At 37.4% G+C, this 17,533-nt stretch overlaps 1 protein-coding gene across 1 annotated transcript in view; it reads left to right on the forward strand.

The window, feature by feature from the left end:
• Positions 1-17,533, forward strand: part of v (Tryptophan 2,3-dioxygenase vermilion) — a 143,838-nt gene that overhangs the window by 77,621 nt on the left and 48,684 nt on the right. The window contains exons 7-8 of the mRNA XM_090380792.1: positions 7,116-7,191; positions 15,970-16,083. Of these exons, the coding sequence (XP_090236918.1) occupies positions 7,116-7,191; positions 15,970-16,083 (190 nt within the window). The remainder of the gene's footprint in view (positions 1-7,115; positions 7,192-15,969; positions 16,084-17,533) is intronic.

The raw sequence follows: 17,533 nt of genomic DNA on the forward strand, positions 1-17,533 counted from the left end.
CCAGGTTAGAGTACCCAGTTCAGATCGCCAATGGTGTGTTGGCAGCAAAGCCGCAGAAGAATGTCTTCGTCGGTGTCATGTCCAAGGAGCGTCGAATTTGTATGAAGGTCAAGCTGCCCATCCCGCTCTGGGGGTGGGATATGTTAGCTGGCAGTGGGGAACCCACCAGGTGAGGGGGTGGGGGAGACACACATTTACTTCATTCATAATCTGCATTCTCACTCTACTTGCATTCTTTTTTTTTTTTAATACTTTTTTCTTATTTTATAACTTTTTTTTTTTTCCCCCTTTATGTATACACTGTGAGTTAGCTTTGAATTAGCAATACCTACCTAAAACCTCATGGGTCTTCCTTTTTCCTGTAATACTCCTGTACAAGTCTTGGCACAGAATCCACAAGGCATTGGAGGGTGTCCTGTGGTAGTGCTATTCATGCATTGCACACTATGTCCAGTAATTCCCCGCACATTGTCAGGTCTCGCCTTTTCCAGTAAGTCCCAAATATGCTCAACTGGATTGAGATTGGGTCTGTTGGGCAGCTGTGGGAGAGCAGAGAATCCATTTTCTTGTTCCTGTAACCAGTTAGAAACCTGCTGGGCCTTGTGGCATGGTGCACTGTCTTGTTACATGCCAGAATTGTCTGGATATACTGTCATTATGAAGGGGTGCAACACTACAAAAATAGGTGTTTCCATTCAACAGTTGATTAACGGTGATCAGAGAACCAAGGGCATGCCATGAAAACAGTCCCCAAACACTAACAGTGCATCCGGGTGCCATGACTCATGCTGCATTCTCCAAATGTGGATATGTCAGTACAGTAGAGTTGGAAACAGGATTCATCAGATCTGACAAATTTCTACATGTCAGTAGTCCAGTGATGGTGCTGACTTGCCTATACAAGGCACAGTTTCTTGTGTCTCACAGTGAGCATGGGTATATGTGATGTCTATTGATCTCCGTGACCTATATGAGCTAATATTTAGTGCATAATCCATGCAAATGTACAAAAATAACTTGCGATTTCCACCCATAGACTTACCGGGGAGGGGGGGGGGAAATCCCTTTTTTGCCAAAACACAGAGTGCCATGGCACCAGTCAAAAATTTCTCCAGAGAGAATTTTACTTTCTGATTACAATGGAATTATCTAAATTAATGTCAAACCTTGCTCTCTTCTACTTCAGGTTCTATGGTAATTTTGTAGGTGGCTACCATTTGCTCAGTTATATGACAGGGACAACTCTTATCTCCAATTCATACTCTGTGTTCAAAATTAAGGGTCAACCTTCCTCTCTCAACGTATGGCAGACAAGGAAGGGAGATTGTTGGTAAAGTGTGCAAGTATGTGTTTATGTATAGGTGGATGGCTTTGCATGGGTTGAGAGTACTTCTTCACTGTGTGCAAATCCTCATGTATGACTGTTGTGTCTGGGTGGCCTTAGCCTGTTTAAAAAAAAAAAAAAAAAAAAAAAAAAAAAAAAGTGTGCGCTAGGGAACTGAATGTTTGAATGAATAAGAACTAATGTTAAATGTTATAAATGCCCACTCCTGAATATGCACGTGCACACACAGACACACACACAAAAATCATGTCATAGTTTCACTGGGGGCTAAGATATGTATTTGTTGTATGAGTGACTCATCCTATTAAAAATAAAAAACTTTAAAGTCAGGTGTGTGTGTGTGGAATTCATAGTCAGGGTGCCATGATATATTTTGTGTGCAAGAATGAGTGAAAAAGAGCAAGTGAAGAATGAATTCTAAGTATTGTCAACAGTACTATTATTTTGTTCACCCTGAATATATATTATTAATAATAATAAAAAAAACCTTGTGTGCATGTAGATATGATAGGAGTATGACTGATTGGAGTGCATGTGTTATGTGTCCCGTGAATGACAGAAGCTTTCCCCGATTGACTGCAGTTTATGGGCAACAAATTTTGGAAGAGTCCACCACACTGCCCTTGCTAATTTCTCTTAAGCAGAATTGCATGAGATATGACCAGCTGACACTGGTTTCAGCTGGTCTGATCAGTGTGAGATTGTCAGACTTTTCTGACCCATCCAGCCAGGATGGCAACCAAGTTCCCTGCCCCTAAGACTCCCTCACTCATTCCCAGGGTGTTGCCCACTTCTCTCTCCACCTCCATTCCCAACTTTTCCTCTACCACCTTTAATACTTTTCACCTGTTATCTCTCTTCTCTCTGTAGGATGAGTTGCTTCTGCAGGATTGGAGAGAAATTGGAGAATAGGAGACCTTCTGTCTCCTATTCTCCCAGTTCCTCATAGAAGCCTTCCTGTCTTCCACCTTCTTGGCCCAAAGAAGGTGGACCGAAACTTAAGCTATCATCACCATGTTCCCTTCCAACAAAGAACTTCTCTTTTTTTTTTTTTGGGTGGGGGCTCTCCCTGATAAGCCCAGGTAACACCAGGATTCATCCTGCCAGAGACTCATGACTTACTGCTCTGGCCCACCTCCCTGTGGTATTGGACATCAACTAGGGGACTATGGGGCTCTACAGGTTCCTAGACTTAGAGGCCAGATGAACATAACCTAACCCTACATGACACTACCCACACAATATATACACTATGGCTTTCACAGAGTTTGTATTGCATTACAATAATACAACATGGAGTTGGTTGTTGTTATTTGGTTTTTAGGAGCATTAGCAACTAAGGCCATATTGCTCCGGGGATATGCAGTGGTCATTCCCTGACCTTTCCGCATCCTCTGTATTTGGTGGTCACGGGCTCAAACCCCGGTCTAATCAAGAAGCGTGTGCTACCCACTGCTGCTCCTGCCCACCCAGCTATGGAGGTGCCATGGAGTTGGGGGAAACCATTGGTGCTGATTGTATATTAAAACCGTTTGGGTAATTTATTATGATAAAGGTGTTTACAGTACAAACTGTTAAATATAAAAATTTAAATATTCATTTAATATAACATATTTCACCCATTAATATGCTTGTCTTTATTGGTAACAATTTGTTGTTAGTGCTCCTAAAAATTACATTAGAATTCAGGATATTTTTAACACTGCTTATTACATTTACATTACATAATTAAAATTGTTTAAGTCTTTTCATAATATGGAATAAATTGGAAAATTTAGTACTAATTGTATAAAATTAAAAATAGCAGAGTTAAATTTCATTATGTTGCAAGTGTATTTGATTAGTGCATTTGCTTATTAAACCTTTAGACAGTACACTGTACTTTTTTATTCTGTGATCTTAATATGAAGTTAATATTAATCAGCCCAAATAATGCAAAGAAGTAAACTTATTCCACATCAGCCAAAAAATAAATCCCAATTGCCTGTTTTTAAAGAGTAATAATCCAATCTTTACTTGAACCTTGTCAGACTCTCTGCTTCAGCTATCTTGGGAAGAAACTTATTCCATTGATTAACAACATACTGTCCAAAGATGAATTCTATGAAATCTGATTTTCTGTTTCTTCTAAAAATTTTATATTTGAGTCATTGTTTCACCTACCAAAATGAAAATACTTCCTTCATTCTGCTTATTCCTTTCAGGGCCTTTAAAAACTTCTGTCAGTTACCCGTGAGGCATCTTAGTGTCCAGACTCTGCAGCCCATATCTTCTAAGATATATTTTCCATAGGAATGCTGAATGACCCTTAGTACTTCCAACCAATCTAGTTGGCCTTCTTTGGGCCCTCCCCTAAAAGAGAACAGAACTTGTCTAGAAGTTATGTTATTTTTAAGCATGGCCTCTAAACCCGAATAGAATATTTCGAATGAGGTCTAACCATCATTTTATAAAGAGGAATAATAATATCCTTCTCCTTGCTGGTAATGCTCTTATAAATCAGGGTTTCCCAACCTGTGATCTACAGGACTTGACAATAAAACAGCTTTTTTGCTGTAGTGTTGTTAAGATACAGGTAGGCCTATAACAATCTAATGTATGCTATGAATGTTAGGTATGGGCACAAATCATTGAATTTAAAAAATAGTTAAGATTTTTACATAGTTTAATATGTTTTGTGGTCTGTGGCCTCTACCTCAAATGTGACAGTTGTCTGTATTTGTAAAAAAGGTTGGAAAACACTGTTATAAATCACTGATACTACACCCTGAGTCTACCTGCTTCCATTGCAAGGAAACTATGTCCATTTGTATTACAACTCCTAAATCTTTTTCACCCTGAATCACTTTTAATTCCATGTTTCATAATCTATAAGTCACCTCTGGATTTCTTTTTCCCCAATTCAAGAAAACCTTATATTTGGTAGAATTAAACTTCAGTTGCTATCTTTCAGATTATATGTATGTATAATTGATCTAAATTGTTCTGACACCACAGTTGCAAAATGACTAGGCTATTTCATTATGATATTCTGAAATAGCCTACTCCCATTTCTTAATCTTCTTAACTGCCTTAAAATTATTAGCAGACTTTGACAATTTTTCCTCTATTCTCTCATTAATATCACTGAGGGAAAACTGGAAACAAGAGGGACCCTGCTCACCACATTAATCCACTCTGAAGAACACCCATTAATTACAACCTTCTGTCTCCTTTCACTTGAGGACTTTCCCAGTAATCCCAGCATACTCCAGTTTGTACACCAGCTTCTCATAGAAAACTGAGGAGAAAAAAAAAAAACTGTACAAAAATCTGTAATAAACAATATCAAAATTATTTCTAGCATCAAAATGCTTTATGACTTCATCACAGTAATTAACCAGGTTTGTCAGGTAATACTTTTCCTTTTGCAAAACCATGCTGTGATCCCTTTACGACTTCATTCTTATTATTCAAGATGTACTGCATCCTTAATTGCTGATTTCATTATCTTACTCACTACAGAAGTCAAACTCATTGGCCAATAGCTACTTATTTTTTCCAACTTAGTCCCTCCATTACTGAATTAATGAGACATTTGCACTTTCATATATAATGTTGTTTAACTTTATTTATTAAACTAATCCATCCCATAAGATCTATGGAAGAAGACCCATAAGGAGGGATCAAAATTCACAACCTCCATTAAATTTTTAATGTTATTTTATATATTATAATAAACCCATTCTGACTAATTACAGTGCAATGTTATTATTTCAAGTTGCTATTATCCACATAGACTTACATTGTAGAAATTGATAATTGCTTTTATGTACAAAATATCTTTGATTACTGTATTTGTCAGCTTAGCTGTGGCATAGAAAACTCACCCTAATTTTGAAACAGTAAATTTAAGGAAAAAAAAAACTTTTGAAAAAAATTTATTGGAAATTTAAAATTCAATAAAAGTAAAAGCCAATAAAGAAAGGTATAGGATTATTACTCTTATTTTAGTATTATTCAACTTCAGATTTATTACTGACTTGATCATCATTATCCTCAACATCATCATAATCATCAACCTCTTCACTAGTATCACTGTCACTCTCATATAACAAATGATCTTTAGTGCATCCACTGTATTACTTATACAACATTTTTTAAAGAACTTGACCACAATTTCAGTCTTAACATCATGCCATGACTTCAGCACCCATTCACACATTTGTGCTATTGATGGATATTTCATTCTTCCCGTAGGCATTGTATCATGATTCCCCTCTATCATCCATTTATTTTATTGCTCCTGCATGTTATCTTTTTTTTGTTTGTTGTTGGTGCATCGGCTTCTGTGGCCATAATGCACCTCCAAAAGTTTTTGTATTTTACTCTGATCCAAGCTCGAGGCAGGATTCGAACCTGTGACCTTTGGGTTGCCAGGCAGGCACTTTACCCACCTGGCTAGCCCAGTCGGCTTCTGTCTATCTAATGGATGTAACTGGGAAGTTAAGCCACCCAGAATTACCAGAAATTCTGTGTTCATTTCAGCCAGCTGTTTGATGTTTTCAGTCCTATGTGCTCTAAGCTGATCCCATACTAGTAGTGCATTTTTATGCAGTAGTCCACCAGGACTCTTGGACCAAACTTTTACAAACCAATCCTTGATACATTCTGCATCCATCCATCCTTCCCTTCAGTTGTACAAGTACGTGAATTACATTTGGCAGTTTATCTTTTGGTAAAGTTTTTTTTTTCTTTTAAAAATTAACATTGGCGGAAGTTTGGTCCCATCAGCACAAGTTAAAACTGCAGTGTAGTTTGCCTTTTCATGTCCAGTGGTTTTAATAGTTATAGATTTTTGCCTTCTCAGATTTATGGTTTTATTGGATGGCACATCAAAAGTCAATGGAATTTGACCCATATTCCAGATTTGGCTAAGTTCATAGTTGCTTCGTTTTCTAGCATCAAGGATAAATTTATGGAAATCTAATATTTTAATTTTCTACTCAGCAGACATTCTCTGGGCTATTCTAGTTCTTGTGTGTAAACTTAATCCATTTCTTTTCATGAAGCAATAACACCAAGGTTCAGTTCCTTTAAAGTTGTGTATCCCAATATCAGCTGCTCGTTTCCGTGCTTCTACTATCCTTTTAGTACTCACTGCAATATCCACGTCTCCAAGTACTATTATCCAACTACACGAGTTTTCTTCCAAATTTGGCCATTTAGGTGGAATTTTATGAAGGTTGTGCTTTGTTTTATCAGCTTCTTGTAATAAAACTTCCTGCTTCCTCCATTGACAAATCATCATCTCAGTATGCAGTGGTCTAAAATTTCATTCTGCTGCTCTGTTCCTGCATTCTTTGGCATATTGTACTACTTTTAGCTTAAATCCAATAGTATAATTTTGCCTTCTTGATATGCCTGCCATTGATTAGGGCTTAAAAATATAACTGGAATTCACTTGTTACTCCAACAACAGCCTGGTAATTACTGAAAAGTGTACTAACATATAGTAGTTAACTCTCAGTTTTGTGCATGTGCTGTATTGCCACTTTTGGCTTCTAAGACACAGGGCGATTTTTTAAGGTATTTATAAGGAAAAAAAAGTGAGTCTTATAAGCCAACAAATATGGTAATTTTCTGGTCTTAAAAAAGAGTATTAATTGTGGGGAGGGATGGTCACATCAATTGCTTAACTGAATGCATATAAATGCATAAAAAAAGCTTTAGATATTTAAAGGTCAGGAATTTATTCAGTTTAAATTATTTTATTATTATTTTTGACTAGAGGTTTTCTTTCACCTGCATCTGGTTTCCAGAGTGTGCAGTTCCGATTAATTGAGAATAAACTGGGAGTCCGTAATGTAAGTAGGATATCCAACTAATAACAACATGAAGCTAATGTAATTTACACTCATTACTGTACATTTGATTTTGTAAATAGGAAATAACAAAAATATAATTCGCATAATTTTTTTTTCTTCCAGTTAGTACTGGCCATATGTTACAAAGAAGCCCTAACCTTTTGCTGCATTAGAAAAATAAAATTTAAAAAATCAATAAAAAATAAAATCTTTCTTATGTATTCCACTTATCGAATAGGTGCTGATCCAGCTGACCTCTGAATTTTCCAAAACTGTCTGTCAGTCTCAGCCACCCTTGGAGGTAACTTATTCCAATGATTTACATTCTCGCTGGCTAAAAGAAAACTTCCTACAATCCAGTCTGTACCAATTTGCTCATAATTTGAATTTATTTATAACTGCAAAAATTTTACCTTCATTCATTTTTCTATTCCCTCTGAGAGCCATATAGACCTCGGTAATGGTCGATAAGATTCTATAGATGTTCTGTAAGAACTGTCTATAAGCTTGGCAACCAGGAATCTTAGAAGTGCCTGATTACCAAGCTTGCTAGCCCACATATTTAAAGTCTTTCCTCATATAATCGCCCTTTTGCAGATTTGAATATGCTGGTTGCCCATCTTTGGACCGGTTTAAAGAAGCTCAGTCTTTTTTTAAGGTAAGGTCTCCATATTTGGACACAGTATTCCAAGTGTAGTCTTACAATTGACTTATACAATGGGTTATGATCCTCCTATCTCTACAGGCTGTTTTTGATAAATTATCATGAGGTTTCCTGGCCTGGCCATCTATCCACACTGCAGAAAATTTCATATCCACCTGTATCATAACTCCCAAATCCCTTTCTTCCTCTGCTATTTTCAGTTCGATCCCCACCAAGTGTATAAGTTATTTTTTGGAGTTTCTATTCCCCAGGTACATTTTGCTGCATTAAAATGTAGCAGCCAGTTTTCTGACCATCCTTGAAGCTTATTCAAGTCATTGTGAAGGAATATGCTGATCACTAACCACTCTCCAAATCCATCATCTGAAAATTTTGGTATTACACCCTCCATTCTTTCATTGATGGCACTTCAGAAAATCAGAAACAATGTGATCCCAGAACCAATCGTTGGAGGACTCCACTTTCTTGTTAACCCAATCGGTAAAGTAACCATTAATCAAATTCTCTGCCTTCTGTCCTGGAACTCCTCCGTAATCCTTCTTACCTATTATCCCAATGTGTTCCAGTGTGTTCCTTATACATAACCTCTCATGATGAAGTGAGTCAGTCTTTTCTAAAAAGGTGCCTCCGTAGCCAGGTGGGAAGGAGCAGCAGTGCGTAGCACACGCTTCTTGATTAGACCGGGGTTCGAGCCCGTCACCACTAAATATGGAGAATGCGGAAAGGTCATGGAATGACCACCGTATATCCCGGAGCAATATGGCCTTAGTTGCTAATGCTCCTAAAAACCAAATAACTAACAAACAAATAACAAACTTTTCTAAAATCTATATAAACAATGTTGAAATCATATCTTACATCTAGTATGAGTCAAAATAGCTAACTATTTTAGTTAAACATGATTTTCCCTTTACAAGAGAAAAATTTTACCCCACATTATCTAGAGAGGAAAGAGCAGTTTGTTTAAGCTTATCGCAATTGTCTCCAGATTGGAGCACAACTAGCACACAGTGGATTTTTTTTTTTTTTTTTTTGAGTGCAAATGAATGTTCACTGGATGCAACATATGTCTGGACTGGTTTTAAAAAGAGTGGGGAGTTACAAATGCCAGTTATCATTGAAGTATCCATAGAAAAGACATTCAGCAGAAACTGAACTTGTATGAGATAGAGAGTGGAGAGACTTTGTAAAAGAAGAGTCATTAATTAAAATAACTACCCTCTTTTGAGTAGTCTAGAAGCTTGAGAGAGCTTTTTGGAGTACCACCCCAGAGAAAACTCTGGTAACAATATTCCTTGGTAGGGTGTATTTGAGATTCATACAGAGTGAGTTCAAAGAAAAGTAATGGAGAGAATGGAAAATAAAACCCAATTTTTTATGCAAAGAAAGCAATACTTGTGCTGTACTTATGCCAAGAGAGATAGATTAGAAATCAGTGTAATTCATGATAGAGAGATAGAGATATGTGACCTTATCTAGATGTGTGTGTGGGGGGGGGGGGGAACTGCTTGATATTTCAGAAGGTAAATGAACAAACTGTGTCAGGTCATTAGTAATCACAAGTGCCCAAGCATCCTGGCCCAGCTGGGTCAAGATGCTGGGGTCTGGAACTCAAAAATTCAAGCCCGCTGGAAATGTGAACATTAAAATCACCAAGGAAAATTGCCTTACCATTGGGAAATTTAGATTGAAGAAAGTAAAGTTTAAGAGATAGGAAGTCAAAGTGTTCCAAGTGATTAGTAGAGTTGGGAGGATAATAGAGACAACAGATGAATTTGACAGACTATGATAAAGAGATTTTATGCCAGAGAAGATTGCAGATTAGGAAGTTTCTAGCAAGGAATGTCAGGGTGGATATATGCACAAATATCACCTTTAAAGCAAAAAGAATTATAGAGTTAATATAATTAGGGCCTAAGACGAATAGTGATCAAGAAAAATGATAATTGAGATTCTCCTAAAAAAAGAAAGTGGGACTTTGCAGATTGTACATGGAAATGGACATCACTCTGATTGGAACTGAGACCATGCATGTTTGTCAAATAAACAAGGAAGATTTTAGGAAGTTTAAATCTTTATACAGATTAGTTTCTTCTATTAGTTTGATTATTCATGATGCATTCAGTAGATAATTTAAAAATAGATAGCAGGACATGTTGTATGAATTAAAAATTTTTGTATATGGTGCACACACATTGACATTGCCTTCTGCATACACAAAATTTTTGGATATGTTGCGAGTGCACACACAGAAAGTATATATGCAGCTTCGTGACATTGCCTTCATGACATTCTGCATATACACTACTCAAACTCCCTCCAATCACTAGGTAACAGAGTAAGAACAGTGTGAATTATACACCAACTTAACTGGGTTGTTGTTGTTTGTTGTTGTTTGGTTTTTAGGAGCATTAGCAACTAAGGCCATATTGCTCCGGAATATGTGGTGGTCATTCCTTGACCTTTCCGCATCCTCCATATTTGGTGGTGACGGGCTCGAACCCCGGTCTAACTTAACTGGGTGCCAACTAGAGAGTTAGCAATAGGTTCAGTCTAGTGAACTATCTAGCAACTGCTCTGTAAAAACCAATTTACAGCTGTACTCTTGGAGTGTAAGGAATATTGGATTTCTTTGTGATGCTCATCACAGCTTCAAAAGATCACTCATATTGCATAATAGAAAATATGGGGATTGCCAGAAGTTTCACTGCTTCAGATCTCCAGTAAACAAGTGGTGGTATTGTACTGAATGATTAGATATATATTATCTAGTGCTGGAGGTACATGACTAAGGATTTGGTTGTTGCCAAATGATTGGACTTCACAAAAATTTAGACCACTTGACTCACAAGTAGGACCTCAATATCAGTTTAATCAGCATTTTAAATCCAGCTCTCATACCTGGAAGAATGTCTCTGACAAGAGAGGAGCGATGTGATTTATAAAATATAGAAAAATACAGGTACTAAATTTTTGAAATAACTACATTTCAGGGACTAAGGGAAGAGTACCTTTAAGAGATCACTTAAAGAACCATTCAACTGTTGTACATAAAGCAGGTTCCTCAATCAACTTTGGCAGTTCACTTTGGACTGAAGGGGCTTCAAATTAATCCCTGGAATTTCCAAAATGTTCTAGTGATTTTTCACTGCCTTGTTTGCTGGAGGCACTCCACATCTTTAATACAGTGCTAATAGAATTCTGATGAGGGTTAGAATTCATCACCCTGTATTAGTCACGTTACAAGTCATGGGAGTATAAACTTCCAATTAAATGCACTTGGATTGTCTGCATTGCCTCTCTGCCCTTGTGGAGCTGTTGAGACATTCGATCATTTAAGAGAATACTGTAGAATACTGTTGCACATGGAAGACTGCTGCACAAATTGGAGCAGTGTGGCATTGGAGGCAAATTGCTGCTATGGATAAAGGGGTGGTTGAGGGGGAGAAAACAGAGAGTGGTAATCAATGGACACTGCTCATCGTGGACTAATGTTATTAATGGAGTCCCTCAGGGTTCAGTATTGGGTCCATTATTGTTTTCTGTATTTATAAATGATATTGATGATGGTATATCAAGCTTAATGTCCAAGTTTGCAGACGATACAAAGGTTGGCAGGGTTGTCAAGGACACTACTGACACTATGCTACTGCAACAGGATCTGGAAAGTTTGAGCAGATGGGCTGAGAGGTGGCAAATGAAGTTTAACATTGACAAATGTAAAGTACTACATATGGGAAACAGCAACCCCAGAGCAACGTATCAACTCTGTGGTACTACACTGACAGTGGTAGAGAATGAAAGGGATCTGGGGGTGGTTGTGCAGGCAGATATGAAGTTTTCTGAGCAGTGCAGATGGGCTGCAAGAGTAGCTCATGGTGTATTGTCGATGATATATAGGAATTTTTCTAGCAGGGATAAGGAGGTGATTATTCCCTTGTATAAGGCAATGGTCAGACCACACCTAGAGTACTGCATACAGGTCTGGAGGCCTCATTTCAAGAAGGATGTAGAGATGCTGGAACAAGTACAGAGAAGGGCAACAAGATTAGTGAATGGAACAAAGGGGTGCTCTTACGAAGAAAGGCTTAAGTTTTGCAAATTACAGTGTCTGGAGACTAGACACCAGCGAGATGATCTGATAGAGGTGTATAAAGCCTTGAATGGTTTGAGCATGCTCAATGCTGATGGGATCCTTCCTCTTGCTCAGAATAATCACCTGAGAGGGCATAAATTCAAATTGAGAAAAGACAGATGTAGGATAGACGTGAGGAAATTTTGCCTTTAGCCAGAGGGTGGGTGGTTGGTGGAATAGACTTCCATCCCTTGTCGTGGAAGTTGATAGCCTAAATAAGTTTAAGGCTCAGCTGGACAGGTATTTCGAATGAACAGAGGGGTGAAGTGGAAGTGGTTATGTTTTATTTATTTATTTTATTTATTTATTTTTTTGGCTGATGCTGCATAAGCTTGCTTTCTTGCATCAAATGCCTCTACTAATGCTAATGTAACCACTATTTAGATATTAGAAATCAGCTTCAGATTTTGACAAATGTATATAGTCCTGCTGATTTTCCACAGTTGGTGGAAAAAAGGGAGAATTTGTTATATTTCTCTGATTTTGCTGATAGCATGTTTAGGAGATGTAAATGTCAATCCTTAATGAGGATTACACCAAAGAGTTTATAAGGTTTTCTTGGCTGTGAGTTTCACTGAGTCTTTTATTGTAAGTTGTTCATAAGAATTGTTGTTGAATATTAAACCTTGTGTTTATGAGAGGTTAATGGCTATGTCTTGCAGGAAAATAAGTCCTGTTAATGAAATTTGATACACTGTGTATCGAATTTTAATGACTATGTACAAGACCATTAGCAAAGGACATGATGCAAGAAAGTAAGCTTATATAGCATCAGCCCAAAAAAAAAAAAAAAAAACCACACCCTCTTCTCATTTCACCCATCCACTTGCTCCAAATGTTTGTCTAATTCTGCTTGAATCTGTTTAAGCTATCAACTTCTATGACAGATGGAAATTTGTTCCAGCAATCGACCACCCGCTGGCTAAAGGCAAACTTCCGCACATCTATCCTACAACTGTCTTTCCTCAATTTGAATTTATCCCCTCTCAGGCAATTATTCTGAGCAAGAGGAAGAATCCCATCAGCATTGAGCATGCTCAAACCATTCAAGGCTTTATACACATCAATCAGATCACCTCGCAGGTAGTGCATAACACACACTTCTTGATTAGATCGCGGTTTGAGCCCATCACCACCAAATACGGCGGATGCAGAAATGTCAGGGAATAACCACCGCATATCCCGGAGCAACATGGCCCTAGTTGCTAATGCTCTTAAAAACCAAATAACAAACAAACAAACCTCGCAGTTGCCTAGTCTCCAGACACTGTAATTTGCAAAACTTAAGCCTTTCTTCGTAAGAGCAACCCTTTGTTCCATTCACTAATCTTGTAACTCTTCTCTGTACTCATTCCAACAGCTCTACATCCTTCTTAAAATGAGGCCTCCTGACCATTGCCTTATACAAGGGGATAATCACCTCCTTATTCCTGTATATCATTGACAAGACACCATAAGCTACTCTTGCAGACCACCTGCACTGCTTAGAAAACTTCATATCTGCCTGCACAATTACCCCCAGGTCCTTTTCACCACTGTCAGTGTAGTACCACACAGTTGATACGTTACTCTGGAGTTACTGCTTCCCATATGCAGTACTTTACATTTGTCATTTGACCAAAGGTATTAACTTTCAGAAAACTTTGTTCTAGAAGATAGTGTCCAAAATACTAATATTTTCTTGCTGTTGACATTTATTGTGAATATATTTCTTTTGGAGACATATGGCTGTTAACGTTACTTCCTGTCTTTAGGCTGTAGATGTATATAATTTTCATTGATACTGTTTGGTTGCTAGCTTTGCAGTTCTATTCAAATATGTCTAAGTATCTTTAAATTAGAGTTTAAATGTAATAGAATATAGTTCACTATAAACTTTCTTTTTACTATTGTAAACTTTTCTCTTCTGTTTCAGGCAATGTCTACTCTCCTTTCCCTTATCTTCTATCCAACTTTCCCTTCCCTTCCAATCCCCATACTTCTCATTCTTATCTCTATTTCATTTCTCTAAACACCTTGGGGCTCCCAGGCTTGCCTGATAATTCCAGTAAGTGTCTCTGGTAATAAAGTTGTCCCCAGCATGCTTCCTCATGGCCAAGATTGGGAGTCAGGGGACCAGGTGTCCCCTATCCCCTGGCTGTGAAGTCGCCAGGTGCCAACACTCAACATAACACCACACACTTGCCAGCCTTGGCTTTTTGCCTTTCAGATGCTACACCGGTAAATAGGGGAAACCCTGGAGACCGCAATTAAAACAAACACACCTTGACCTTGTATTAGTCACGCAGTTCCGACGAATGAATATGGAGTCACTTGTTAAGATTATCATTGAGTTATGTTAAATGGGATGAGTTTTCCCCTAGTGAAATATATTCAGAATTGATATCAGTTAATGTTAAGTTATTAATGTTATTTTGTTTGTCAAGAATTTGATTAATGTAGAGACCAGAGTGGTCTTTAACGTGTTATGGATTATGATTGCTGAAAGCAACAATAAGTTATGTTGGTTGAGAAGAGTTCCCTTCTGGTAATGTAATAGGTTAGATATAACTTAAAGAATAGTCACTATTTGTTTATTTATTCTGATGAGATGTCAGACTTGTTTCCTAGATAGGGTGACCTGCCTCCTCATGGTAGGGACAGCAATTAGTGGTGGAGCAGAGATGTCATTCTCGCTGGGAGGCTAAAGGTCGTTCTCTCTTTGTTTTTGCCATTAGTCAAAGATGACTACTGATTGTTGTTGTGATAAACTAACCAGGATTAGGTTATAAGATCTTCACAGCATAGAATTAGTAGCATATGGGCAGAAACCTGGGTGGCTACATTTGCTCAGAGTTTGACAAATGTATTAGTCACATAAAAATGTGAAAATTCAGAAAAAAATAATTCTATATCATTTCATATTTTTATATCACCTATAATTTCAACTTTTTTGAACACAACTGTGAAAAATCCATGTTCTGTATTAGAAACATATTTTTAATTAATTTTTGAAAATTAAAACTCACTTTAAACCTGTCGGAGAGCAAATTTAAAAACTGTGCCCTTCAACCGGGGCACAAAAACTGCCCCGGTGAAGCAGTGCTTGCTTCAACCGGGGCAGTTTTTGCAAGCAGCACTTGCTGCATGAACATGAAGTGAACACATAACAATTTGATTCCAGATGATGCCTCAATATCATGAAGCCAAAGAGCATTTCCAATTGGAGGAAAGCACATGGCAGTGAAGCACAATTACTACGAATATTTCTTTATGATATGCATCAATCAACATGTACATATAATTAGGTTTAATTTAATTGTGAATTTTTACTAATTGTTAGATAATTAACAGACATTTCTAGAAATTTCTGTATCCAATTCAAAGAAACCATTTTTAACAAGAGGTACTGGGAATTTCAACTGTGTGGATGGAGTAGATGAAGCACAAATCTCTGTTAGTTACACAAGGTCAATTCAACTCCATGCAACAAATGCAGGATTAAACTAGATTCATGCAAAATAATGTTTTCTGGAATGAGAAAGAGAAATGTGTGTGTTTGTTTGTGTTAGCAATAAACTCATAGTTTACACAACATCTCCATGTGCATCTATGATTACTCTTTATGAACTTGGGATACACTCTCACATCTCCAGTTCCCCCTGGATCCAGATATATCTTATAATTATGGCTTGGGTTTGCTTACCCTTTTACCTTTACCGTCTCCCTTAATTGGATAGATCCCATCCACACCAGTTGCCTTTTTTATACTTAGCTTTAACAATTTCTCTTCTGCCTTCCTCTCAGTTATCACAAAATCAGGCTGCTTGCAGAAATTATGCATGTCAGTTAACTATTTTGCAACCTTAAAGTGCTCTAAGAACTTTCCTATGTAATAAGTTTCATAGTGCTGAAATATGCTTATTCCCATGAATAAATTAAAGTTCTTAATATATAATGGATTGTCATTACTTAATACTCTTCCTCTGTCCTTATTCAGGAACAACGGGTAAATTACGGAAAATGTAACTATTTGAAAGTCTTCCAGGATCCCTCAGTCATTGAGATTGTACAGCAGTCTGAAAAGGAGCCATCGCTTTGTGAGGTTATACAGGTAATATAAAGCATTTGTTAGAAAAATTGTAAAGTAGTGCTCAAAAAAGTTGCATCACTTTCAATATTCACTGAAATTCTGTGTAATTTAACAATATATCATATATATTTTGTAATAGCCTTACCTTATTGCATCATCCATCTCTAGCAAGCTCTCTTAGATGATGTCATGTGCCATTACATGCTTGTATCACCCCATTGGCAGTATAAATACAATGCACATACCATGAGCCCAGTATTCTGTGCTATTTCAATGGCTAAGTTTTCACAATTAACACCTCTTAGGAAAAGTATCGCTGCTGCTGTGTTGAGTGAAGAGGGGACATTCTATGCATGAAATAGATAAAAGGATTTGCTGTAAACAGTCAACAGTGGCATGTTTATTACAAAAATTATCAGAAACTGGCAGCTTAAACAGAAAGAAAGGAAGTGGATACCCACAAATATCTTCTGTCGCGTAGGACAGATTTCTGGTTGTCTGTCTGTATCCAAAACAGAAGATCCTCATCGACAGATCTCAAAACAGCATGAAAGGAGGATACAGGAGTAAAGGCAAGTACTGCTACAGTAAGTAGACACAGACACCTTTTCTCATCAGGATTAGTAGAAATATTGTCCAAAACAGGAAAAAAAAAAAAAAAAAGCACTTTTGATGCAAAAAAATAAAAACTCTGACTAAATTATGCAAAAGAGCATGCAGTTGGTCTGCAACCAACTAGCATGCTCAGTGGAAATGTGCTATTTTCTCTGATGAATCAAAATTGAACTTTCTTGGTTTGGACAGCCAGCAGATTGGACAAAGAGGAGGAGAAAATTTCTTTCTGACTATATCATCTCCACAGAGAAACATTCTGCATGTCAAATTATATGAGGCTGCATTTCACATGAGAGGAGGTGGTTATCTTGAATATAGCATTAGCCTTAGCATTAGTAGAGGCATATGATGCAAGACAGCAAGCTTATATAGCATCAACCAAAAAAAACCCTTCCCATTTCACCCATCCATTCGCTCCAAATGTTTTTCTAGTTCTGCCTTGAATTTATTTAATCTGTACACTTCTACAACTATAGATGGAAGTTTGTTCCAGAAATCAACCACCTGCAGGCTAAAGGAAAATTTCTGCACATCTATTTTACAACTGTCTTTCCCAATTTGAAAATATGTCCCCTCAAGCGATTAATCTGGGCAAGAAGAAGACTCCCATCAGCATTGAGCTTGCTCAAACCATTCAAGATCTTATACATCTCAATCAGATCACCTCACAGGTGCCTAGTCTCCAGACACTGTAATTTGCAAAACTTAAGCCATTTTCCATAAGAGCAACCCTTTGTTCCATTCACTAATCTTGTTGCTCTTCTCTGTACTTGTTCCAGCAGCTCTACATCCTTCCTAAATTGAGGCCTCCAGACCTGTATGCAGTACTCAAGGTGTGGCATGATCATTGCCTTAT

This window comes from Mastigoproctus giganteus, chromosome 9, assembly GCF_048544385.1.
Source record: "Mastigoproctus giganteus isolate SK-2022 chromosome 9, ASM4854438v1, whole genome shotgun sequence".
Lineage (NCBI taxonomy): Eukaryota > Metazoa > Arthropoda > Arachnida > Uropygi > Thelyphonidae > Mastigoproctus > Mastigoproctus giganteus.